The 26,085-nt window shown below is 42.0% G+C and overlaps 2 protein-coding genes across 8 annotated transcripts in view; one reads left to right on the top strand and one right to left on the bottom strand.

The window, feature by feature from the left end:
* On the top strand, nucleotides 1-12,865 carry gap43 (growth associated protein 43). Of its 2 annotated transcripts, none has more exons than XM_084950822.1 (3): nucleotides 1-327; nucleotides 6,896-7,523; nucleotides 11,537-12,865. In XM_084950822.1, exons 1-3 carry the CDS (start codon nucleotides 298-300, stop codon nucleotides 11,614-11,616), a joined length of 738 nt encoding a protein of 245 aa, XP_084806948.1. In that variant the 5' UTR covers nucleotides 1-297; the 3' UTR covers nucleotides 11,617-12,865. The 2 variants fall into 2 exon arrangements, with proteins under 2 accessions (XP_084806948.1, XP_084806949.1); XM_084950823.1 differs by having other exon boundaries at nucleotides 2-327; nucleotides 6,896-7,514.
* A 3,033-nt stretch (nucleotides 12,866-15,898) lies between these two features.
* The window catches only part of lsamp (limbic system associated membrane protein), a 741,226-nt gene continuing 731,039 nt past the window's right edge, over nucleotides 15,899-26,085 (bottom strand). For all 6 annotated transcript variants that reach the window (XM_084951574.1, XM_084951573.1, XM_084951576.1 and 3 more), the window contains 2 exons: nucleotides 23,573-23,721; nucleotides 15,899-19,538 (listed from right to left, as the gene is read on the bottom strand). In XM_084951574.1, coding sequence (XP_084807700.1) covers nucleotides 19,441-19,538; nucleotides 23,573-23,721 — 247 coding nt within the window. In that variant the 3' untranslated portion in view covers nucleotides 15,899-19,440. The remainder of the gene's footprint in view (nucleotides 19,539-23,572; nucleotides 23,722-26,085) is intronic.

The raw sequence follows: 26,085 nt of genomic DNA, 5'->3' as shown, positions 1-26,085 counted from the left end.
TGGGCTCGCAGTCATTGTCAGGCAGCGAGTAAGAAAGAGTGAGAGAGTCGCACCCCGGCAGACTGACGGGAGAGCGCGTGTGTGCAAACTGGGATGAGTAAATGTACTGGGCGGCTTAGCTGTTGATACAGCCAGAGAGAGAAAAGAGAGAGAGAGCGAGTGAGCGAGAGAGTGTGTGTGCGCGCGAAAGCGAGCGAGAGCGAGAGAGAGAGAGAGAGGGAGAGGGTGAGAGAGAAGTGAAAGGGAGAAAAAAGGGAAGAAAAGAAGCAGAGAAGAAAAAGGGAGGATACTACAACTATGCTGTGCTGCATAAGAAGAACCAAACCGGTAAACTGCTCTGATTTGCTTTATCAATATTTTTCAGCTTCACCTCAGTTCTGAACTTTGTGACTGTTGGGTTTGTTTTTTAGTTTTTTCTTTTCTTTTCTTTTCTTTTTTCCCAATTTTGGTGAGATTAGGAGGCACGAGGTGGGATTAGCCAAAATGTTGGTGTAATTTTCTGTGACTTGAGGCCTGACTTGTCTTTATAGAAATCTATCCACGGAGCACAGACACGCCTAGTTAATGTGATTATCCTGCATGAATGGATGCTGCCACAATGCCTCTCAGACCTCACACCGTACTTGTAGAAAGGCAGCAAGAATGTAATGTGATCCTGGGCCGCCGGTATTCCCTCTTATTGATTAAGTGCTTGAAAAAAGTGAACTATTACTGAATGGCACTTGATAGATTATGTATTGTCTTCAATATCAAAGCTGAAATACTCTGATTTATCCACTAAACCCAATCTCATCCACCGGCGAGTGATGCTTTAGATAAATGACAGTTTTCTCTTAACCTACGCCTTAAACAGGGGCAGGGGAGAGGTCTAGGTATCTTCTGTATTTGTCTTCTGTTAAGCAGAAGAAGTGGGTGACAGAGGAAAGTGCATCATTTCCATAGTGTGAAGGGGGAAAAAAAGGGTGGGGTACTGACTGAGTGAGCAGCTCCATCATGTCAGTGGCCTCGAGGGGGGAATACAATGGGAATAAATGAGCATAAATGGATTATCATAGCCCTCCAGCTTTTTGAGTGGTTGCTGTCAATGAAGTGAGCACTCATTTAAAAGGGTGTGAAAGGGTGGTGCTGGGTACCCGTGGCCAGTCTTGTCCCGGCAGTGAATATGAAATGAAAGAAAGGTGTTGCACTGAGGTAGCATTTCAGCAGCTGTCGCGGTGGTTCTGCATGTGATCGCGGGCTGCTATCTCAGAACTGATTAGGGTTTTTATCAGAGCCATAACACGCTGGATTCCGATGGCACTTTGATTGCTTCTTAAATGTCAGCCCGGATGAGTCATATTAGCTCTGGCAGAGAGAGAAAAAGAGGAAAGAAAGGCTTGCCAGATGAACTCCATGCAGGTGGAGCAGGATGCAGGGAGAGAAAGAGGGAGAAACAGAAGCAGGGTGGTGCACATGGAGCTAGATGGAGGAGGGGGAAAAAGGGAGAAGACGCTGATACAGAGGTGAAACAGGGATTGGGACAGGGAGTGGAGGCTGTGAGGTATGGGGCATGGGCGGGGGGTGGGGGGGGGGGGGTGGGGGGGGGGGGGGGTGGAGGTAGGGAGAGGCATGAATGCAACAAAGCAGAAAGGTGAAGATGGAATGAAACTAGATGGCTGACTACAACTGGCAGATATGTGGTGGAGCGAGAACGTGGTGATGGTGGTGGTGGTGGTGGCTGGAGTAGGTGAGCAGGCGCGAAGATGAGAAAGGGAGAAGCACGAGGAAACATTGAAGGAAGAGAAGCCGGCACGCTGCACACTGCAGCCATGTGGGTGAGGCACTAGCTTTTTTTTTTTTCCTACGGAAGGCTGTCGCCGCCTCAAGCGTGCACCACAGGGGAGGGTAAAAAAGAAAAAAACGTCCTCCCAGCCTACAAGCACTTATCTTCGTGCTCCTGCATTTGAGCATAAATGAATCCGGACAGACTGCGCGGTCTTCACGGATGGATGAGCAAAAAGCATGATTTTCTGCTCTGGAGTATGGCAGCGTTGCTGTGGGGTCCCGCCATTGTGGAGTGTTAAGTGCTGTTGCAACATCTCCACTATATGGGAGTGGCTACGGGCACCTAGTTTAAGTCCCATCTGCCTCCCTCGCTTTTTATGCAGCTTTACAACAATATTCAGCTCTCACCTCAACATCTTGAACCCAGTTCCAGGTTGTGCTTATAAGCAGAACTTAAGCAGAATCAAATCCCACCCAAATGAGCTATTCCTCTAACACTCAACTCTCCATCTCTACTTCTTATCACACGTCACCACTAACACAACCACCACCGTGCGCAACCCTTGCCCTTTCCTTCAGGCATCACCTCCTTTTCCTCTCTCCTCTACCCCGTCTCTTATCTGGTTACCTATGGATACAGTGCTCACTCATTTGCAGGGTGTGACTGGCTGCTCTCTTGCCCAGGTCACTCTTGAAAACAAGGTTTTCAGTCTCAACTGAGACTTTCCTCTGCTTTAGGCTGTAATAAAGAAAGAAAGAAAGAAACATATATATCTCCAGCCCCCGATGAGATCAGTGGCGATTGCAGAGCCTTTGTTCAGCCAGAGAGCTGATGTAAGTGAATTAAAGGCTGCTCCAGAGGACGTAATGAGGCCGGCATATGGCTGCTTATTAGTTGCTGTGGAGCATCTTTTCCCGGGCCATCGTAAAAGAAACAGTGCATCCTTTACGGCTGCTCATCAATTCACCGTCAAAGGAAGAGGAAAAAAGCGCGAGAGGAGGGAGAGATGACGAGAGATGGCGAGCGGGGGCTGTGGCAGTCACCACCTGAGCCCCCCTCTCCTCATCTGCAGGAGATAGCCGGCTAAAAGGGTGTGGTGCTCCGCTGTGCCTATGTGTGTGTATGTGTGTGTGTGAGAGAGGGAGAATGAGTGGGTAGCAGTTTGCTCATGGAGAGTGAAAGACGACAGGGAGAGAAAGAGGGAGATATTCAGCAGTTCCAGACAGCAGTTCAGTCTTTGCTGTCTGGACGGCTCCTGCAGGAAAGCAGACACGGCCACAGAAATCACGCCGAAGACAAGATAGAGGTGCCATTGCAGAGAGAAACGTGTGCCACCAGCAAGGGTGGCTGACAGTCTCTCCACCTGCTCGGTGGAGCTGTGGTAATATGACAACTGCTCGGTGGAGTTTTTCCATTTTATTTCAAAGAGTGCCAGTGCGCTATACAGTCTGTTTTATGACTTCTAATAAGCTGGTTTTATTACATACAAGCCTCCCATATTAAAGTGCAGCTGCACCTGTTGGCTTGGTGATAATAAAAAAAAAGGGGTGTCTGCAAAGCAAGCATCTCCATTATGCATGCAAATATTACCTTTAATATTTCTCTCCTCTCTTGCTTGAGGCATTCAATGCTGGGTGAAGTGGAGAGGCAAAAATCTCAGGACTTGAATGGATTGCAATAGTAATAGTAATAATATTAATAAGTAAGAAAAACCCCAACATTATCATTAGACAGCATGCACCAATGCATTAGTGTGAGTTGTGGTCCGATGGCACTAACCTCGCTGCTTCCACTGTGTCTTCCCCTCCCCCCCGCCTCCTGAAACAAGTCCCTAATGGCACTCTAAATGAGGCAGTGGGAAGGTGGTGGATTGTTACTTGTGTCACCATTGGGGGATGGTGCGTGTGTGAGTGTGTGGTTATGGATAAAGCCATTGACTGTGGGGTGTGGTTCTTACAACAGCCGGTGCCCACCCAAGGACAGAGGCGGACAGGGAGAGAGGCTCAGACTGCAGCTGTAATAGACACATCCAGCCAGTCAGATAATGCACTGAGCGCATTTCACCATGTCCATTTATTATCTTTGCAGACAAATCCGACAGAGAGGGTGTGTGTGTGTGTGTGTGTCCTGTGGTGAATGGCACTCTTGCATTTTGATAACCCGTGAACTAGATTCTCTCGTCACAGGTCAGCTGCTTTTATAGCACAGTGTCAGTTTATCCTGGAGCAAGCCTTTTTAATGTTGCTACATCATACTACAGCTAATATAATTGCACAAAGATTGCATAATTGCTGGCTTTATAATCTTGCAAGAATAGCACTATTATGTTGCAAACATTCCACATTTTCTTGGAGATTAAAAGCAGTTTTTCAGCGGTTAAAGTAGTGTATCTATGGCAACCAGAACGACTGTGTGCAAATAGCAAGCACTGCAGGCTAATTGTAGTAAGCCATTTGACTAACTCATAATGCAAATATGTTGTCTCACTGCAAATTAATCAAGGAAGAGTTTAAACAGCCACTAAGTCTTGCCTTATTTATGAATGGAGATGTGCACCACATAGACGCCGGGTGCAAAAGCGCCTGCAGGGAGGGTACGTGACCGGGGTTCAATTACCGGTCAGAGGCTTCAAGGTGCAGGTCTTAAATGATGTGCAATGATGCTTCTGTTTGGGATTTAAATACAGTGCAGGCAAATGTCAGCTGTGCTGGGTCAAGTAATTTTTGGTTTTGCATCTCAGAAGTGAATCCATGAAGAAGAAGAAGGAAAATCACAGCACGGCATTTTTTTATTTTTATTTTTTGAAGGGTGATGCACACACAAGTATCAATAATTCAAGTGATGACGCTCCAGCTGTGGTCAAACTGTGATGGTGATGCTTCTTCCTGTCTTCGTACCACCAGATGAGATCATCTGGTGCTCCTCTGGTATTTTATCACATTTCCCCAACCTCTAACGTAAATGACATCGCTCTTCTGTTCCAATAATGATGTCATACCCCTTATTCCCAAACACCCTTCATCCATCGCTTTCTCTTTCTCTGTCTGACTCACTGAACCCAGCCAGTAAGTAATTCTATTAAGAGTTAAGTGCTCGGGTCAGATTTTTGGCAATTGTAAGCACCTATGAGATCAGACACAATAAAAGCCCAATAAGTCACTGGAGACGTGCATATTATTAAGAGCAGAGGGTGTGGTGGTGGTGGTGCTTTGTCTGCCTGCTCTCTGTTCTGCTGAAGTTTATTTCCACACCCATTGGCCGGTAGCTTGTTTAGCTCCAGTTCAGATTTTAAATGTGAATCACTACATTTAAGTGTGTATTTCATTTATCTGTCTTATAATTTCATACTGCACAAAATTACTCTGGAAGACTGTGTATATGAACCCGAACCCGGGGGAATAAAGGCGGAGGAGCTGAATATACCAATACAGCTGCACCTTGCCCTCGCTGCTCCAATATTGCACTGACACACTGACCCTGAGGAAGACGTGTTGATTTAGGGCCTCGGGGTCTTAAATCACTCCACACAGATGTGATCCCTCACACAGGCTGTCCAAGTCAAAGCTCATATCCTACATAATGACACACTGGGAGAGCATACATAGGGGGTGGATGCAGAGGCACGAAAGCGCTTTCCACCCAGATTCATTGGCCTTAAACAAGACGTTGCCAGATCTCGGTGACACAGACATTAATGTAAGCACATACATTTTACCCCTTTGCCCCCTACCGCCTCACCCTGCCGCTGCTACCGTTGCTGGCTTTTCCATGCTGATTACTCCACCTGATTTACGAGTTCCTATTGGCCCGCTCCCCCCGAGGGGTCAGGCGCACTGCCAATCAGGGTGACATATAGTCTTTCATAGCACCGAACAGCAGACAGGCCCTGTGATGAGTTAGCACTCTGGTTGTCAAGGTAACCTTTGATGGTTGGGAGGGGTATGGCAGTGAATGGTGAGGAGATTGTAGCAGGGAGCTCGTTCCCTAGCAGCCAGACACGGAGCTGCTATATACTGTACCCAGAGAATAAAGATTGTCTCCGATTTTGAGCACTGCTCATAATTTTGAGGATATCATTAGCAGAGACTGCAGGAAAGATTAATGGATGCCACGGAGAGCATCTACATTTAAGTTTAATTATTCACTAAATCTATTTTCAGGGTTATTATCAGGAGGACAATATCAGCCTCATGCCTGGATTGAATAACTGCAATAAATGCCCGGAGACACTTGTCACAACCTAAAATCACAGCGCCTTGGATTTATTATGTGGAGACAATAAATCTCCTCACTCTGGCACATGAAATGATAAAATGCTGTAGAGTCAAGCTAAGCCTTGATACCTGGAAGGACCAAAATAAATAAATAAATAAAAAAATAAAAAATAGATTGTGCTGTTTTCTCACTTTGTTTTTCATTTGGTATAACTGATGCTACACAGTCTGCATGCTGCTTGACGGTTTGTGTTCTTTTGCTTCATTACACTTATTCACGTTCATTTGAGGCTTTCGATTGGTTCCAACACCTGCGAGAGAATATTTTACCTTGATTTGTTTGCCTATTCATTTGGAATGTACTGATTCATTTTGTGTTGCCACTTTCAGTGCTCATCATTCATTCCTTTATTTGATTTGATTTCTTTTCATTAGATTTATATGACTCATAGCACAACCCACTATTTGATGGACAGCTTTGGATCCAGTAACCGAAGGTAATATCAAGGAAAGACTTTCAATATTACCCTGTCTCCTGTCCTACTCCTAACTCTGCTCCTCATCTCATCCTGCACTTTTATTCTAAACATGTCCTGAAATTTTAACCTTTTCCCAGCCTATGATTGTCATGTAATGGTTAGAAATATATATATATATTTATTAAGCTTTCCCATTTCACGATATACACTTTTTTCTTTTCTTGACTTCTGACCTTTCAGTTTGACTATTTTTTACATACTTTAGCAAACAGAAATAAAGCATGCCTTCTCGTGATCAAGCAGCATGCCAACAAAAAGAGGGATAGACACACACAAACACAGCAACAACTGGACACTAGCAAAATAAAGACATTCAGCGCAACCTTTTCAACTCTTGCAGTAAATGTTAACCTGGTATGTTGTCTATCGCCTGCCAGGTGGAGAAGAATGAGGAGGCGGACCAGAAGATTGAACAGGATGGCACCACCAACAAACCCGAGGACAAGGCCCACAAGGCTGCCACCAAAATACAGGCCAGCTTCCGTGGACATATAACTCGGAAAAAGATGAAAGACGGAGAGGAGGAGAAAGAGGGTGACAGTCCTGCTGCTGCAGAGGAGGCAACAGAGGGAGGAGAGGAGGCAAAGAAAGTGGAGGGAGAGGAGGCACCTGCTAAGCAGGATGAAGCCGCAGGAGAAGAGGCTAAGAAGGAGGAAGAGGAGACAAACCAAGCCAAAAGCCCTGTGGCAGACAAGCCAGCTAACTCTCCGGCAGCTGCTGCCACAGCAACGTCTCCTGTAGCGGCCGCCCCGGCTGCTGCATCTCCCACGGCCGCCGCAGCGCCCTCTGAACCCAAGAAAGAGGAGCCAAAAGCGGAGGAGAAAGCTGAGGAGAAGCCCAAAGAGGTGGAGGCCCCAGCCAAGAGTCCCACCACGGCCACAGCTGAAGAGAAGAAGGAGGAGAAGAGCGAAGAGAAAAAGGAGGAGGCCAGACAAGCCGACGTGCCTGCTGCTGTCAGTCCGACAGCTGAGAAGGAGGAGCCTAACCAAACAAAAGGTAAACAAGGTATGCAGAATAGGAGAGAGCTCCATGTGGTCAGGAAGAAAGGTTTACCAGCACATTCTCACTTATGCACATGTTCGTGAGGGCAGTGAGTTCAGGGCTAAAAATAGTTCCAGCCACTTCCACCAATCAAAAAGCACTTACTTACTGTAAATATAAAATCGAGAAGAATAGGTAAGCTTTTACACAGTCTGCTTGGCAGGCTCCACAGGACATAGCCGCTTGGTGTGTCTTTGGGATTTAGAGATATTTGGCAGTGCTCCACCATTCACTGGTTAACACAGAGACACAGCTCAATATAAGATTAGACAGCCTTGTAGCTCAGCCTCTGCAAGATGAAAACTCCATACTGATTAGACAGAGGCCGGCATAGAAAATGATAAGCACTGGTCAAGAGTGTGGTACACAGTGATACTGGGAATGATCAAAGCTATTGATAAAAAGCAATGTGTTGTTTGCATAATGTAAAAGCAGCATGAATTATAAATCATTGAGGTTAATAAAGCTCTCAGATGCCTTCACACGAGGTGTGATATATTAACCTGACTGCTACCATAGTCATGAAAAACGGTTGTAATGGATGACCCAGTTAAACTTCTTTTTTTTTTAAGCACATCACGTTAAAATATTTGGTAAAAAAAAAAAGTCTTCCAGCACTGTCATGTGATGTCCAATTAGAGCAGAAATGTGGACCTGAGAAGAAACTGGAGATAAAATGATATTATTCCACTGATACAACACTGTCACAAGATACACTTGACATGAACTCATATTTCTGGTCCAAGGACTCTCAGACTGGGTCAGACAGGTAGTTAACGGAGCATGCTCAGTCTGGAGCTGGTGGGGGCGTGAGGTGGGAAACACACACACACACATGCATACACCAACTGGAGAACTACACAGAAAGTAGGTCACCTAGGCAGCACTGTCTCCCTGTTGTCATAGTTACCACCTCGATGGGATAGCTGGCCTGCATGGAGCAGTGCGGGTAGAACAGGTGCTCTGATTTAAATGAATGATTAATGATCCCTACTGGTCACGATCCGCACTGGGGAAGTCTGCCATAAACAAACACTACTTGACAAAGATCTGCTTATTAAGAATTCACTGCTGTCTACAATCTGCTTAACTTACCAAAGTGACTCAGAGACCAAAATGAATATTTATGACCAAATCGCTCGGTTAAGGTTTGTTGCACACAGAAAAGAGTCACATCCACAAGGATGCTGGGTACTCTACGAGGTGGTCTCTATGTCACAAATTCTTATCGAATTCCTGCACTTATAGAGCACTTCTCTTACATTAAAAGGTGGCAACAAATTCATTAATAATGAAAAGAAATAGTAGATTAATTTGGAAAACTAAAAAGAGGAGGCAGGAAAAATAAGTTAAAAACATTAAAGAAAACACTAGAACTTAACTAGAAAAAGTAAAGCAAAGTGTAGAGTAGTAGAAACAGATTCTCACTATAAACAAGCCATCAGTGATGTTGGACTGTCCAGATGTAGTGACTCAGAGACGATATAGAAAGACGGTTTCTTTATTTGATAAAGCTGATTCTGTAGCATTTTCAGTGGGATTAACGTTTCGTTCCTCATCCAAGTGACTTCTTCAGTCTCCACTCCAGACTGAGTCAGATGTATTTTAGTTTTTGTTTTGGCACAGCGAGCAGCAGTGAGCAGGGGGATTTCAGGGTGCTACAGAGTGAAAACCCCAGAGTGACATAAGGTTTTTATATGTATCTAGTGAATTCTAACTCTTTTTTGGGAAACAGAGCATTGAAGCTGTTAAAAACAGATTATAGACTATAAACACATAAACAAGCTGCAACGTACCTTTAATGAAATATATATGCAGATGAAGACTTAGATCAGAATCAGTTGTAACACCATATGTTGGCCAGATATGTGGTTCTCAAGAGCTCATTATAACGCTAAGAGTTGGGTGTCATCTGCATAGCAGTGAAATTAATACCATGCTTATGGATATTGGCACTTTATCATCTGAAGCATGAAAAGTAAAATTTTATTGCCTTGACTTAGATATCTTGTACTTTTATCAGCTTTTTTCAGATATGAACGTGTTTACATTCAAAATCCGATTTATCTGGACTTACCTGCTTTACATCTGAATGAACGTCCTGGTCGATTATGAGACCACAGTCTAACCAGATCAGACCTATTAATGTTTGCCCAGCACTTTCAAAATGACACAATATCTGAAAGCAGGCTGTCATATTAAGACAGGCTTGTACATCTTTAGAAGTCCTCTCTCACATCTTTGTGAATGGCTTGTGTTAGTAGAGCGTGCCCTAAACTACATTAATGTGCATATAATAGCATTTTATCTCATCAACTCTGATTGTAAATCCAAAAAAGATTAAAAAAGGATGCCATTTCCAGTTCAGCAGAGATTTCAATCTCTCTTTGAGAATGAGGGGTGGCACTAGCTCTCTCTGATCTCAGATTTTAGTGACAATGATGGAGAAAAGCAACCATTCAAAAGTGTGGTTACACTTCACTTGAGTCAATGGTCACAAATGCAACAAGTCTTTTGCTGCGTGGCTGTTTTTGTAACTCTCCTGCATATGTTTCAATGAAGCTATGAGAACCATTTATGTAAAACATACCTCAGTGCGAATGACAGAATTTTATCAATTTAAAGCTGGCGATGTTATCAGTCTCATGTCTCATTAGTCTTATTTACTAAAGACTAAGAGGTCAGTGGGTAGAAATGATGAAACACTTATAAATGTTAGTTTCCCTGTCTGCAATCTTCATACACAAACCCAACAGCAAAGCTAAACTGTCACTTCAGCCGGTAACTGGTGTATGAAAGTGAGCTCGCGCTGATGTCAGACACAAGAAATGACGGGCTTTGGCTCTGTAAATTGGGTGAAATTGGATTTGCATCGCACAGTTCAGTGGCTGTAGTGAAGGACATTCTCAAATCTGTCACAGTGGCTAACAAGCTAATTATCTCTTACCTGGAAGATCTGCCATGAGTCATGCTGTCTTGAGTCACACACACAATCGCACATTAGTGCAGACACCGTTGCCCCACTTCTCTCTTTCCCTCCCTCCCTCCCACACACAAACACACGCACACACCAGGAGACATGCACCCTGGTCTCCATTGCAATGATATCATTCCTTGATGTCTCCTCCTTCTAATAAAAGAATATGATCTCATCGGGGTGTGACATCACCCCGATGAGATCACTCGGATAACGAGTTTGGGCAGGAACAACAAAGACCCCAAAATCAGTGTAGCTCCTGCATAGTGCAAGAAGGTCTTGATTAAGTATAAATGAGAATGTCTTTGCTTTTTTGGAGCTAAAAAGCGCACCAGCTACAGGATTATTAAAGAAGGATATTATGATTTAATGTTGAAAAATATAAAGTACCTGAGCAAGAATCCCCATTAGCATTTGCTTTGTGATGTATCACGGATTGCTACTCAGCAGTGTGCACCTCTTAGCAAGTTATCGTTGCCTGCTATCATAGTGCAGTGCACTCTGGGCATCACACTGTATCAGATGTGACAGGCCAAGATGCTCCTGTTAGCTTTGTGATGCCAGTTCAAATGCTTCATGGGTCCATTAGGAGCAAGCTCTTCTTTTATTATTTACACAGTCAGTGCGGGCTTCAGACATGCTCTCAGTTTAAGTGGAGCTGACACATTGTGAACAACGCAGAATTACACAGTTCCATGTGCGAATTATTTTTTTGAGATGGAAGATGTGAATATTTTGAGAATTTCCGAATGTTACATGGCTTTTTTTTCATATAGAGGGTGAAATATTTAAAACATCAAAAGTTACTGCTCATGAGTGAAATCTTTGAAGCTCTGTATCTCAGGCGCCCCAGACAGAGCTTTATTACTCTACTCGCAATGTAAAACCACCTCTCCACCTCTCCTCTTCTCTTCTTTCTCCACCCTCCTTTCATCTATCCCGCCCCAAACCCCTTCTCTCTACCCTTACACCCTCTACCCCCACCACTTCTTACATTAAGATGCTGCAGAGGAGTCTAAAGGAGAGGAGGCCACCCCGGCAGATGCAGAGGCGGAGGCCACCGAGTCCAAGGATGCTTAAGGCTAAAGTCTAACTTAATGAAAGCAGAATTAAAAGTATGAAGAATACCACAAAAACGAAAAATCTAAAAAGGTTGCTCTTTGCCTTCTCAATGTGAAGGCAGTCCGTTTCTATTTGTTTGTCATTTTTTGTGTGGCAATGATTTTCTCATGTTGGGGGAGTTTCCAGCGTGAAGTTTTTTGGCTCAAGCTAACACTGTACTATGCGCAAGTGATGACGATGCTGACGATGACGGTGATGATGATGTTGCTGATGTTTATGAAAAGCGACTCTTACCGTGATGGTGATGATGTCGAGGTGGATGATTTCATTTGGTACATCTTCACTATTTGATGTAAAACCGGGGGCGGAATGAACGCTCCCAACTGGATATTTACACATTTAAAATAAAATAAAAAAAAGAATGCATTGCCAATGCGCCGTATTGTATTTGCATTGTAATGCACTTTCTTTCTTTAGACACATTTTGCAAATGAAATCCGTATTGCAAATGCACGCACAAAAAGACAACCAGGTTTATAAATGCAATTCATGTTTTCGACACGATCCAAGTGTACTGAGAACACAACAAAGACGTAATGTACTGACACACTGAATGGATAATAGAATGTATGAATAAATGTGTGACATTTCCAGTTGGGGCAGCTTTATCCTGAATCCCAAAAACAATATTTACTCAACTTTCTCTATTCTGCTTGAGTCATTCAAGCTTGGTTTACACCCCTTTTACAAACTCCGTTTACTCACAGTTACAGTAAATAAAGGACCTGTTGCCATTTAAATGATGTGATCATATAATAAAAACTCTAGAAATCAACTATATTATTGATGTAACTGGCTCTTACATATTACAATTTGTGCTCTGCCAACCAAACGTGAGGCCATAGCATGAACCATTGAACCAGATGCATGATGGGAACTCTCCCTCTGAGAGGAACTTTTTCGCAGTCACAAAAAACTTAAGAGGTGTGGCGGCTTCTTTTTTGATGTCTTTGGTGTTGTTATGACAGTTTATATGAATTGGAAAAATACTCTTGCACTGATGTTACAAAAAAAAGATAAAGAGAAAAATCAAACAAATGAGCAAACAACAACAACAAAAAAATTTCCTATGTTCCAGTGAGTGCAATGTCCAGTTTCAATCTTATCGAGGAGTTCAAACTTGTGAGGAAAAAAAATGTGAAAAAAATAAAAAATGGTTTCAATGTCTGTTTTCAAAATAAAGCAAATGTGCCAATTACCATCATAAGCTGTGGAGTTTGTTTAAAGCCTGATAGAAACATATTGTCACTTCGAAACACCCGGCAGTTTCCAATAATCATGCTTATTTTCCACTGAATCCATCACGAAACCACACATAAGTGTGGTTTTATTATAACTCTTGCCCCATGACAGTTGGGATAGACTCCAGCGCCCGCCGCGACCCTGAAGTGGACTAGTGGAAGAAAATGAATGGATAGTATTCCTGTAATATTAGATGCTCTTGCACCAAACGTACATTAAAACAATACTTACACAGGGAAATACAATTTAATTCAATTCAGTTATTTTTATATAGCCCCAAATCACAACAAAAGTCATCTTAAAGCGCTTTACATCGTAAGGTAAAGACCCTACAATAATACAGAGAAGACCCCACCAATTAGATGATCCCTTATGAGCAAGTACTCCCATATCCAAACTGGGAGCTCGTCCCACAGAAAAGAGGCCTGAAAGCTGAAGGCTCCCATTCTACGTTTAAATACTTTGGAAACCACAAGTAAGCCAGCAGTCTGAGTGCAAAGCGCTCTAATGGGGTAATACTGTACTATGAAGTCTTTAAGATGGGCCCTGATGAGAAGAAGAAAATATAGGAGAAATATGCTCTCTCCCTCTAGTCCCTGTCAGTACTCGTGCTGCAGCATTTTGGATTAACTGAAGGCTTTTCAGGGAAATCTTAAGACAGCCTGATAACAATGAATTACAGTCGTGCAGCCTAGAAGTAGTAAATACATTAACTGGCTTTTAGCATCACTTTCAGAAAGGTGTTTCTAATTTAGATATCGTGCAAGTAAAAGAAAGCAGTCCTACATGCTTGTTTCATATGCACATCGAAGGACATATATTGGTCAAAAATGTCTTCAAGATTTCTCACAGTGTTACTGGAGACCAAAGTCATGCCATGTAGACGTAAGCGTTTGGTTAGACACCATGTTTCTAAGAAACAGAGTACAATTACCTCAGTTTTGTCTGAATTTAGAAGCAGAAATTTAGAGATTGTCCACTTTAACTAATTAATGTTTGTTTTCTGGCTTTATGGATTACAGTGCATAGGACTGAAAACGTGTGCTATGCCATTGAATGATACTGCCTAAGGGAAGCATGTATAATGTAAACAGAATTGGTAACAGCACAGAACCCTGTGGAACTAGATATTAACCTTAGTGTGTGAAGACATGTCCCCATTCAGATATGATTTAAACTACTGCTGTGTAGTACCTTCAGCATGCTGTAATCGCTGTAATAAGACATTATGGTCAACAGTATCGAATGCTGCACTGAGGTCTAGCGGGACAAGCACAGACATGAGTCCACAATCAGAGACTATAAGAAGATCATTTGTAACCTTCACCAATGCTGCCAACCCTGCCTCTTCCAAAGGAATTATAAGAGTAAGTCGCAGCCAAATGTTGCTCATGAAATGCACTTGAATAATTGATCATCAGCAAGTGTGAGCACCTCTATAAAATTAGAACTTTCGGCAGTTCAGGGATGTGTTGACAGAATGTGAAAAAGGAACGACATAACCAATGATCTTAGAGAAGTAAATGTTGCTGCCCATCAGTCTGGCAAGAGTTATAAGGTAATTTCCAAACAGTTTCAATTCCATCATTCTACAGTGAGAAAGATTATTTGAGTGGAAAACATTCCAGGAAGCTGTTGATCTTCCCAGGAATCCCACCAAAATCACCCCAAGGCCAGTCATTATACACATCGCTCACAGGCCTCAGTTAGCTTCTTAAATGTTAACGTTCACGACAGTAAAAAATAAAAAAAATAAAATAAAAAAAGAAGGCTCAAGTATGTTTGGAAGGGCTGCCAGGAGAAACATGGGAACGGCCCAGGTTTCCAAAGTTGGCTCTGAATAAACCACAAGACTGTTTGAACAACGTCCTTTGGAAAGATGGGACCAAGGCTGAGACATTTGGCCATAATGCACAATTGGCTAAAATTAAACAATAAATCAGCACCAACCAACCAATCACCATACCAACTGAATAGGAGGGATGATGATTTGGAATTGTTTTGCAGCCACAGGACCTGTGGCTAATCTTAAGATATACTAAGAACCAGGTGATATTTTTTTAGGTACACTCACACTCCTTTACCAGATTTCTCCAAAGTCTTTACATAAGTCTTTACATATGTTTACATGCACTTTTTGCACTGAGCATTACTGATTTTTTTTTTTTAAATCTCTAGATTAAAATCTGAATGACTTAATCCTTTACAAGCAATCTGTGTATGCAAATGCTATAGGTCCCAACAGGACTCAAGGACTCCATGGACTTGTGCTGAGACAGAACGATTCAGCAAAAATGCAAGACCTGAATATAACGTTTACATAAATGCCTTCCGCAATCTATTTGTCAAGTGCTAACAAGAAGAGCATAATCTCCTCAATTAAAATGGCTAGTTCATACCATCCTCATAGACTCTTATCTTCCTGCATTGTCACTCATCATTCCCATTTGAAATCCCTGTACTTTGAAGAGAATTCTTGCTAGCACCTTCTATTTAAAAAGGACAACAACAAAAATGAAATAAAAACAAAAAACAAAAAACGGTACCCACTGTGCTCAGGTATGAAAACAATGATGAACAGCTACATTTTCCCTACTGGTGTGTGAGGTTTGAATTGAAAAATGTGAACCTACATGTTTTTCTGAAATTGACATTTTATAGTGTTTGCATACATTCCAAAAACATTGCAAAAGCATAAAGCACCGTGTGGCTTGTAGGTTAGGAGCGGTGAGTAAGACTAGAAAAGTCTCATGTAGGGCATAATTTGGTTTAGTGTGACACCTAGAGGCGAAACCTTTTATTGCAGCACTTGCTGCACATCTCTGTGGTGAAAAGAGCCTGAGCCATATTGTCATTAATGTGTGGCAATATGTGGTAGTGATAACACCACAGTCTTTGTCTTTGGCACCAGAAAAAGGTGAAAATGGACCATTCCCTTTGCCAATGAGCAGAATTTTCACACGTTTCCCGCGGACAAAAACGTCTCCCAGAGAAAACATAACAATACATATATTATTTTATTTGCATGTTACATGGTGATTAACACAACATGTGTTCCAAGCTGTCTCCAGAAAGAAAAGGTTACTTTGCTTCGACATTTCATGTCACATTCAAATACAGAACACTGAATTCAAACAACTTTATTTTGTTAACATTTCTCATATACCTTTATTACATATCATATTTTATTTTTTAGAAACTGACTTCAATTACCTTATACCATAATAAAGTAAAATAGAAAAAAAGGGACATTGCTGTGTCCTAATCCATGATTGAATCTTAATTCCCCGCGACAAAGGGAAGGAAGTACAAACATGATAGTTACATTTGCCTTTTAAACTTTTAAATGTAGAGTTGTATAAACACAATCTTATGGATTTGCTGACTTTACAACATTCTACAGTAGAAACATAATGCTGTATATACACACAGAGGAAGAGAAAAAAAACAATCTAAATTTAATATAGAGGGTTACAAGTGTAACCATAGCTCAATGGAAAGTAGATAGTTAGCTGCTGGGCCAACTCATCATTTATCTCATGCCTCACATGTATGCCACTTTTCCAGCAGGTTAATCATATAAACAGATGAGTACACACGCACACATACACAAGCCAGTTCGGCGATGTTTTGAGGCAATGCTGAGTAGTAAACTACATAGCTGTATCTACAGTCTTGAGTAGATATCTAGGTCTGTCTGCAGGGGGTTGGTGCTGTGTCATTATAGGCTGGCTGTTGGTTTCTATGAGCAATGGAATAACACCAGATCTCCTTTTTTCTCGCTGCTTTATGGATAAGACAGAGCTCCATGGCTTTTATGTCAGTGGTCCTATAAGTCAAGTGCTTATTAGCTGGTTTTAACCCGCATGGAAGCACTTAGACTTCCACATCGGTGAGCTTAGTCTCATTGGAAAACACCTGAATGGCAGAAATTTTAGACAATGACCTGTATGCAGGCTCATGAAATTAAATGCAGAACGCAATTTGGGGATATCTGACCCAGCTTTTTTGGTCTGTCAGGGTCTCCCCCGCTGAAATAAAACAAACAACACATTTATTTTGTCTCTTCTGTAAAGCTCACTGGTAGCAAAGACCATGTTTATGGAAACTGATCATGAAAAACTATTTCACCACAGCTACCGGATCATTCGGCTCTAATTAAGGTAAGAAGATAACTGCTGATAAACTACAATAGCGTCCTCAAGTATGGTTAAGTCAGAGCCTAAAAATCAATCTGCAGACTGTAGTATAAAAACACCAGGACTCATTCGCACAGTTGTAAAATAAAACCAAATAAGATAAAATAATAAAAAAAGCACACAACACAATAAAAGTGTAAAAACAAGCAGCTTCTTTCGTATTCTAAGAGATCTGATCGCAAGACATTGTTTTCGTTGTGTCTCATGGAGCTAATGGAAATATGAATTCATAAATGCTTCAGTTTTGATTAAAAACGCGGTGGGTTTTCAGTCTCTGTACGTCTCAGCTTAGACTGGAGCATTACCAACACTACACACACAGCCATGGCCTCAGAAGCATTTACAATGAGAGAACACACTGGGAACGAGTCTTTTAATGCGCGACGAGGATGACATTAATTACACGTGTGTTTTTACAGTACTATCTCGGCTTGGTTGTTTGAAAGAGCGGAGACCTGAACGCACACATCCAATCAAAGAGCTGAGCTGGGCACTGGAGTCCAAACGCTATTAGTCACCACCAGTGTCAGTGCTGTCTCTTTAACAGCTACGGCCTATGAGCTGCTCCCTTTGAAAGATTTTCTTCAAAATATCAACACGTAACATACTTATTTAACCATTTTGTTCATAAAGAAACTAACTCACTGTTCAGTCTAAGCATTGGCAGAAGTGTGATTAGAAATCTTGCTGTAGGACACGGTGAGGTAACAGCACTATTCTTCTCATTATTTCTCATTTGTTTGATTTTTTTTCCCCATAAGGCCTTCAGCACAGTGGCCTTGGTGACACTGAGGGGAACTGCATTCAGTATTCATTTGGTTTCTTCTGTCATATTAAATCTCAGGTATGCGTAAGAGCATTATGAAGCTCATAATACTCCCTCTGTTTAACATCATTTAAGCTAGCGCTCATCTCGTTTCAAGGACAGGTACAATAATTACTGCACAGAATTATAAAAAACAAAAAACAACATAAAAAACATTGTTGTATAATGGGTATCTGCCAGGTCCAAAGGTCTGCATTTCATTAATCCTCAACAAATCACAACCATATTCAGAATCATGTAAAATGAGCTTTTTTCATATATAAGGACAGTGGATTCATGAGGTGCACACAAAATAATACCCCCAATATCTATATATTATGATTTTTTCTGTATAATTTTCGTATGAAAGCACGTGTTTTTGATTAAGAGAAAAACAAAAAAGTAAGTCATTCATTGGTGTCATACATTTTTATCCAAATTCCAGCAGTAGGGATAAAATGATCCTAAAACTCATCGACTGAATGCAAACACTGCTCGGTGCAGCCTCTGAGACAAACTGCACATCATGGTTTTCTTATCATAGAGTAATACAAAATTTTACTATGTACAATACGCATCATTATAACCTACTGTGTGTTTCTCTTCCCTGTTCTTTTTTTTGTTGTTGTTTGTAAGTGAGAGTCTAAAAAGAAAAAGAAAAACAGGTTGTTTTTTGGAATAATGGGGAAGGGTCGCAAGATATCACAGAGCTCCAGACAGACTCATTTCTTCAGGTTTGTTTCTGTTCCTATATTTCTGGGCTCTGCTTGCAATGACACTGATTGCAGAGGTATCTGCCTAACACTATATCTGTGTTTCAGCACAGTAGCATCAAATTACAGCTCTAATCTCATCGCAAAATCAGCCGTAGCAGTTTCCCTTTGAGTTTCACATGTGTTAGTTTGAAATTTACGTGTATATTTGGCAGATGCTTTGCGTGTTTCTCATTAATGCACTGGTTATAAACACTCGGTTAAATCTACGCTTTAAGTTAACATAATACATCTAAGGGAGTAAGAAGAAATACACCTCATGTCTTCAGTAGTCCTAGAGACAAATGATTGTTTTCTTGGTGTCCCTGTGAGCCAGGCCACCTTCATTTTTATTCCCATGTAGACAACAAAAAAACAAACAACCCCCCCACAACCCCCCTCCCAAAGCCCGACCCAGACCCAGAAGACAAGATAAAGCAGAAACAAAAGAAGTGCATACGAATCAAAAAGAACAATGCAATTCTTTAAAAAGCACTGCTTGCTTGTTTTGTCCTTGATTTTACTGTTTTTTTGTTGTTGTTCCTAAAACATTTTACTCATAACCCATCGTTTTTTTTTCACACCTGTAAGCAGTGCTCGACAGCACGTAAGGTTTCTGTATCATGATGCAAACAGTCTGGGGAAGAGGGCGGCAAAGTTGGTAAGAAGGTAGCAGTAAGGATGCCGGTGAGTTGGAGAGAAGAAGAAGAAGACGAGCGAATGGGGCGGAAGGCCAAGGTGCGAGGCCGGGGGGAGAGAAGGGGAAGGATAGAGGGCAGGGGTATTAACACTTCAAGAAAAGGCAGGCGAAGGAGGCTAGCAGGAGCCACAGTGATTGAGATACACAGGCAGAGCCGTTGATATCTCTGCCTGTCCCGGGTCCTGTGTGGAGAAGCAAAGAGAGAAAGGCAGCAGGGTTAATGAGAGCTCACTCAGACTTCTAGAGCAACCACAACATTGGTTTGAACAAGAAAAAGAACAATACAGTTTTATTTCCTTTTAATCCTGCACAAAAAAGGGTCATTGCATCACTGTTCTGTTGCTAGCAGACATTCTACACAGTAAACTGGAAAATAAACATGTGTTTGTAGCCTTTTGCAGGAGTTTTTGGTGACATCTAGTGGCCATGTTGTGCCATTGACGCTGTGTTATTCAGTGATCATTCAACGCTTTAAACCACAGAGGAGGCATAAACCGGTGAGCCTGCTGATCAAGCTTAATATGACAGAAAAAATAAATAAATGCAGTCTTGTTGCAGAATACAGGAAACTGCAAGCTGCTGGTTTATCAACTGCCTGTAATACTTGTTGCCATGTTTGTAGCTCATCAAGCTAAGTTAAGTCAGCAGTAGCCAGGCTATCAGGTTAGGTATATGATCAGTGAAAATCATGTGATTTGAATGCTAAACAAACACAACTAAACTTAACGTAACACAGTTCATGAAGCACTATTTGACCTGCTAGTTGCATATAATAATTGCAGAACTTGTTTGGGCCCTCCATATGTTGCATTTCTACCAAGTTCATGATATGGAAAGTAAAAATTCCTTCACATTTTCCACAAACTGTCTTTTTATGACTTTTGATCTCTGCAGCTTTCTTCCACCACTCTTCTGCACAAGATTTATGGAGCGAATAAACCGACATTCAGACAGTATTTTGAGTGTAAAAGAAACACTTATCACCTTTTCCTGTGTGTCAGTCCAGTAAAATAAATGTTAGATGTCACTAAACTCAACAGAAACACAGACCTAACTTATCCAAAGGAAATATTGTCATGGACTAATGTTGATCTGTATCCAGGCGTTCTGTGGGACTTTAGTTACTGTTTTATTATATATTACTACTTTGTTTCTGTATGTTGGCACTTTCTTTCTTTCTTTGGAGTATCACGAAAAAGGAGGTTTTATTGCCACCAAAAATAAATTGATCATCTCTTTTCGCTTTCAAACATGTTTCCCTTTTGTTCAAATCCCAGTCTGCAGTGTCAGTGCAGATGTCTTCCTTTGGGAGCTAGTCTCCATTTGGCTTTGCCTCCCTGCCACAGTTTCATCTTTTTACAGCTTTTAAGTGCTGGCAGAGACAACGAGACACATTTGTCACAGTGAGTGGGGCCACTGCTGGCCACGGGAAATGTCGGTTTGTTGCTCTGGTATTGTTTACGGCACTTGTGGCATATTATACATGCACCCATCATTTTGAAGTGTGTTGTGTTTGAGTGCAGTTTGATATAAAATTCAAATGTTGGGTACACGACGGCCCTCTGAGCTCAAAGCAGCACTGTGCCAGCCAGGCTTTGGGGTGTGAAAGCTCAAAGAAAGCAATTCAAACAGCATTAGTTTTGTGCTCAGTGAAACAACTGTGTGGGATCTCTGACAGCTGCCAATGTGAAAAATATGATATTAACAGCGAACCATAAAAGTAACGGTGGAATCATCACCCGGCTCCGCGGCCCTGCACAGCTTCACGATTCTTCAGGCTGAACCATTTACGAGCGCTGTTTATTCCTCGATCTTCTCAGCAACCCCCACATGTTCTCATTACCAACAAAACAACTCTGATAACCCCGCTGTATGCCATTTGATGCCCAGCTGCCGACCGTGTTTGAGCAGCTAAAGAGCCTTATATTCAGAAAAACCATGAAATCAATAGTCTGTAAAATAAATCAAAGTGGATTTAACCACTGCTCCAAATAAAAAAACTCCAAATTGACACCAGCGCTGCTCTTGTGGATCTGGATGTCTGAGAAGTTTAGGTGCCAGAGACGTGTGTGTGATTGTGTATGTCAGCTTGTTAACATGCTTTTTTTATACCCTCAAGTGGCCAAAAATCTGTGATGGAACTAGAACGCTTCATGAATATTGCAAACATTTACATGCTTATGAATGCAGCTCAGTTATTAAAGACATCTGCACTGTGATCTAATTTTAGTTTTGATGCTTGTGAATTGAGACAAGCTTTGGTTACATCTAGCCGACCCCCTTCTTCCCTTTTAAATCTTCAGCACCGAGCTGAGGGTGCCTTTGTGTGTCTGTCCCATTCTTGGGTGCTGAAGGTGGATTAGGACAATCTGGGGGGACATGCTATTGTTCTGGGAGAGTCTTCTCTCTCTGTGTCTGTGTTAGTTTGTCTTTCCTTTATGTGTGTTAGCATTCTTGAGTTTTGCCTCTTGGTTTTTCTGTAGTCTGACCTCACTCCATGTCCTAATGAACCATATGCTTCACTTAAAATACATTTGTTCACCTTTGGAAAGGAATATTTTGCTTTTCCTGAGGTTTCTTCCCATTAATAGTTCTTTTGTGGTGTTTTTTTTGCATGTTTAAATAAAGTTTCTAAGGGCAGAGACTGCATCACACAGCACAGAAACAGACTTGGCTTCTCTTTGACTTTAGTCTGAAACTTAAAGCTTTTCACCGACTGCCAAAAGCTCATTTCATTCTCCCGCTCGAGCCATCTTTCCTAAATTTCTCTAAGTGTTCAGCAAAATCGCTCTCACGCAGAGTTGAGAACACAGTCGGCCAAATGACTAGAAATGAACACACAGTGAGCTCTTTACTTCTCGCAGTCGTTCAGCAGCGAAGCTTAAAGCAGAGCACACAAACTGCAGCGAACTGCTGCTCTTCTGATTTTCAATAGTTCAGCAGGAAATTAGGTTAATAAAATTAACCTAATTAATTGCAGTAAAGGAACACCCAGGCATCTGCATCAGCATTATAGCGTATGGGCTGCCTGCTACGCCCAGTGAGCAAAACCAGCACCCCAGGTGACGTCTTGGTCATACATGGTGTAGTGATGATACTATAGTCTTATTGTTATATATGAACACACAGGGACTGCATAGAAAGGGGTGGAGGAGACGTGCTCAGCCTGAGTATACAGCAGCTTAACTAAGGGACCAGCCCCATAAATGTTACAGAGAAGAAACATTTTGAGCTTAATCTTTAAAGCAGAGAAGGTGTCTGCCTTCCCAAATAATCTGGAGACTGGTTCCACAGAGAGATACTGATAGCTGAAGGCTCTGCCTCCCATTCTACTTTAAAAAACTGGCAAATTCAAGTAAGCCTGCAGTCTGAGAGCGAAGAGCTCTACTGGGACAATGTGATACAATGAGGTCTTTAAGATATGATGGAGCCTGGTCTTTCAGGACTTTGTACGTGAGGACTTTGAATTTAATTCCTTGATTCAACGGAGAGTCAATAAAGAGAAGCCAATATAGGAGAAATATGACCTCACTTCTGTGTTTTCAAGGCTTTTCAGGGAGCTTTTAGGACAAATGGTTAACAGAGAATTCGAGCAGTCCACCCTGGAAATAACAAATGCATGGACTAGTTTTTCAGCATCACTCTGAGACAGGATGGTTCTAATTTTGACATGATGGCAAAGATGAACTCAGTCGGCCCTAAAAATGTGTGTTAGCGGACATATCCTGATCATGACATTAGTAATGGACACCAGGGTGGTACTGGCAGACATCTAAGTATCTGGTTAGACATGTTGCTGAGATTTTTATGGCCAAATACAGTAACTCTAGTTTTGTCTGACTTCACAAGCATAAAATCATAGGTCACCCAGGTCTTTATGTGTGTAAGACACGCCTCTAATGTCACATTTAAATAGCACATGGAAGTAGTGAGGGTGGTGAGCAGGTTTGCTACCAATCAGAAAGTTGGTGGTTTGATTCCCATCTACTCCAGCCTGTTTTGAAGTATCCTTAGGGCAAAATACTGAATCCAGAGTTGCCCTGAGGGTGTGTGGGGGTTAGACAAGTGCTTAGCTATAGAAAAAAGTGCTCGCATGAATATATGTGTGATTGGCTGAATGAAGCTTGTAGTATAAATCACTTTGATCGCTCAGTTAGAGTAGAAAAGTACTCTATAGGTACTAGTCTATTCACCATTTTACTGTGTATATACTCACTATAGAGGAAAAGGCTGGCATTCTGGACGCCCAGTCGGTTTGAGGCCACGCAGGTATAGTTCCCATAATCCTCTTCAGTGATGTTGGCAATCGTGAGACTAGTGGTAGTTCCAGAAGTTTGGATGGTGATGCTCTGGGTATTAGCCAGCCTGGAGAGGAGACATAGACCAGACAGTTTTAAGAAACTTCAAAGTAACAAAGATTCAAATTAGGTCTTGAAACCAGAAACCTTGAAACAACATTCAAAATGTCTTTACAAAGTGATACATTATATATGTCCATATGTTTTATAATCATATCTGCCTGCAATGTTTTGCTAATGGACTGTTACTGTACTGGAGTAAAGGTCTTCAGATAGCCAAGCCCATTAATTACATTCCAAAACAAGTTGTACCTTCTAGCCGGCCGTTACTTTGCATCAGCGGGGGTCACGCTGCTGAACTCCCTGAGCGTAGGCGTTGTGGCTGCTCAGAAGAGCGAGATAAGCCTTTCTCATTTTGGAACAAATCTTTTTCATTAACAGTTCGATAGGACGCTGCATTTTACCAGGAGGTGAATGCAGCGTCTTATCGAAGCAAAGAGAACAACATGCAGTTTGCACGGGGCGAAGGGAAACGCCTGTGAAGATTTAGCTTTGGATGAATACCTGCAGAACTTGCAAACGAGTGGAAAAAATAATGCGTTACTTTGTTTCTCTAAATCAACAATTCAAATGTCACTGTTCACATTATTTTCATTTTCTTTCTTTAACACCAACCAAAAAATACTTTCAGTTGTTTTCGTCCAGATGAAATACCAACACGCCGCTAGCGACCGTCACACTTCTGACTGTCGCTGATGTCAACCTTGAACCCCACTCACAGCAAATGAATCAATACAGCTTTTGCTGACTCAGACTGTATACCTTGCTGATGAACTGCTCCTTATATCATCACGACTAAATAAAACTAATTTAACGCCACACCGTGCATAATGGATTCGTCTTGTTCTGGGCTGATTGAGCGCTTTCATATCATGAATGAGGTGAGGCTCATTCAAGGCGCCTCAACTTAATCCTACTTAAGTCGGGGTAATGTGGTAATCGGAATTCGAGCAGAGGAGCGAGAAGTTTGTGCTGACACATACGAGGCTGATAGGAAGTATTAACATAAAAAGGAAACGGCACATCATGGCACAGCATAATTTGGTTTGCCGTGGTGCTGCGGTGGCGGCGGTAGGGAGTGTTGAGGTCCTTCCAGCAGGGACACCTTGGGAGTGCTGGGAACATTGTGTGTGTGCGTTTGAAAGTAAGAGAAGATGGGGCAAGTGCACCGGCACAGTCTCCCCCTCCCTCTCTGATGATAAGGCCAGCAGCAGAAGATATATTCTCCAGTGTGTCTTCATGAGAAGTGACTGCACTATTAAAAAGGCCTGCCTGCGTATGGAGCATGCTGAGCGATCTAGATAATGCACAGCACTACAGGGAGCTGGAAACAAACACCTATGTTTGTTTTTTTTACAGTAGATTGCAGCTCATGATTTGTGATGCTCTGGCAAGAGACTGAATGGACGCAGACAGAAAAGATAGAAGTCTCTTTTGTTTTCACAGTTTGCTACAAAGGCTGTTAGTTCACTTAACCAGCTGCAGAAAACTACGATGTTACAAAATTTTTTTAAATGGATCTGTGTCCTCCCAGAGTTCACCTTCTCCATATTTGCATTTATGGAGCTCAACATTTTAACTTTTAACGCGTTGGCACACGCAGCTTCACGACTTCCATCACTTCTGATTTCAAGTTCATCCTCAAATATGCCTGTGTGTCTGCCAGGTTCTTCATCTGGCATAATACACTGGAATATATTATCTCAAATTTGGCAGGAGCTGTGGATGTCAACCTTTTTTTCACCCCCCCCCCCCCTTTATTTTTGGAGGGACGCTTTTATGTTTGATGATTTTCCTCACAGGCAGAGGGCAGCAGAGCTCTACTGGATATCTTCCAACCATTGTTTCCTAATGCAAGGAAGCTACAATAAAACCCTGAACTGAAATGATTTGACCCCGTTTATTTGGCAGAGGGCATGTGGTGCGCTCACGAGGGCTGCAGTCTCGGACCGGGACAGATGAAAGACCAAAGCAAATCATCGGACAACAGATTAGATTCCGCAGCCTGTGGGAGCATCTAAAGTAGGTTATCAGCGCCAAGGAGAGTGACAGGTCTGTCATGATTCAGGGCCAGTGATAAATGAAATCAAGAGGAGAGTCCTGCTGAGACTTGTAACCCAGAGATGATTGAAAATGCTCTGGTAGTTGTGACAGCCGCGCGTCAGCTGACAAAACAACAAACATATCCGTCTGTCACGCTAGCTGACAACTCAGTTTGGATTTTCTCATGTCAGGAGCACGGATGGAGTGAATCACTGTTCAAAGAGCAGGAGAAGCATCCTACTTTAGATGCTTTTGGAGATAGGCAGATGCTGATTCTAAGTTTTGTAGTGTACTGATTTACAACTTGATTCAAATTCCATCATGTGGA

The sequence above is a fragment of the Perissodus microlepis genome, chromosome 14 (genome assembly GCF_051167445.1).
Source record: "Perissodus microlepis isolate ML-2025 ecotype Zambia chromosome 14, ASM5116744v1, whole genome shotgun sequence".
In the NCBI taxonomy this organism is placed as follows: domain Eukaryota; kingdom Metazoa; phylum Chordata; class Actinopteri; order Cichliformes; family Cichlidae; genus Perissodus; species Perissodus microlepis.
Note: the sequence above shows the minus strand (reverse complement) of the source record. Positions and strands in the feature narration are given on the sequence as shown.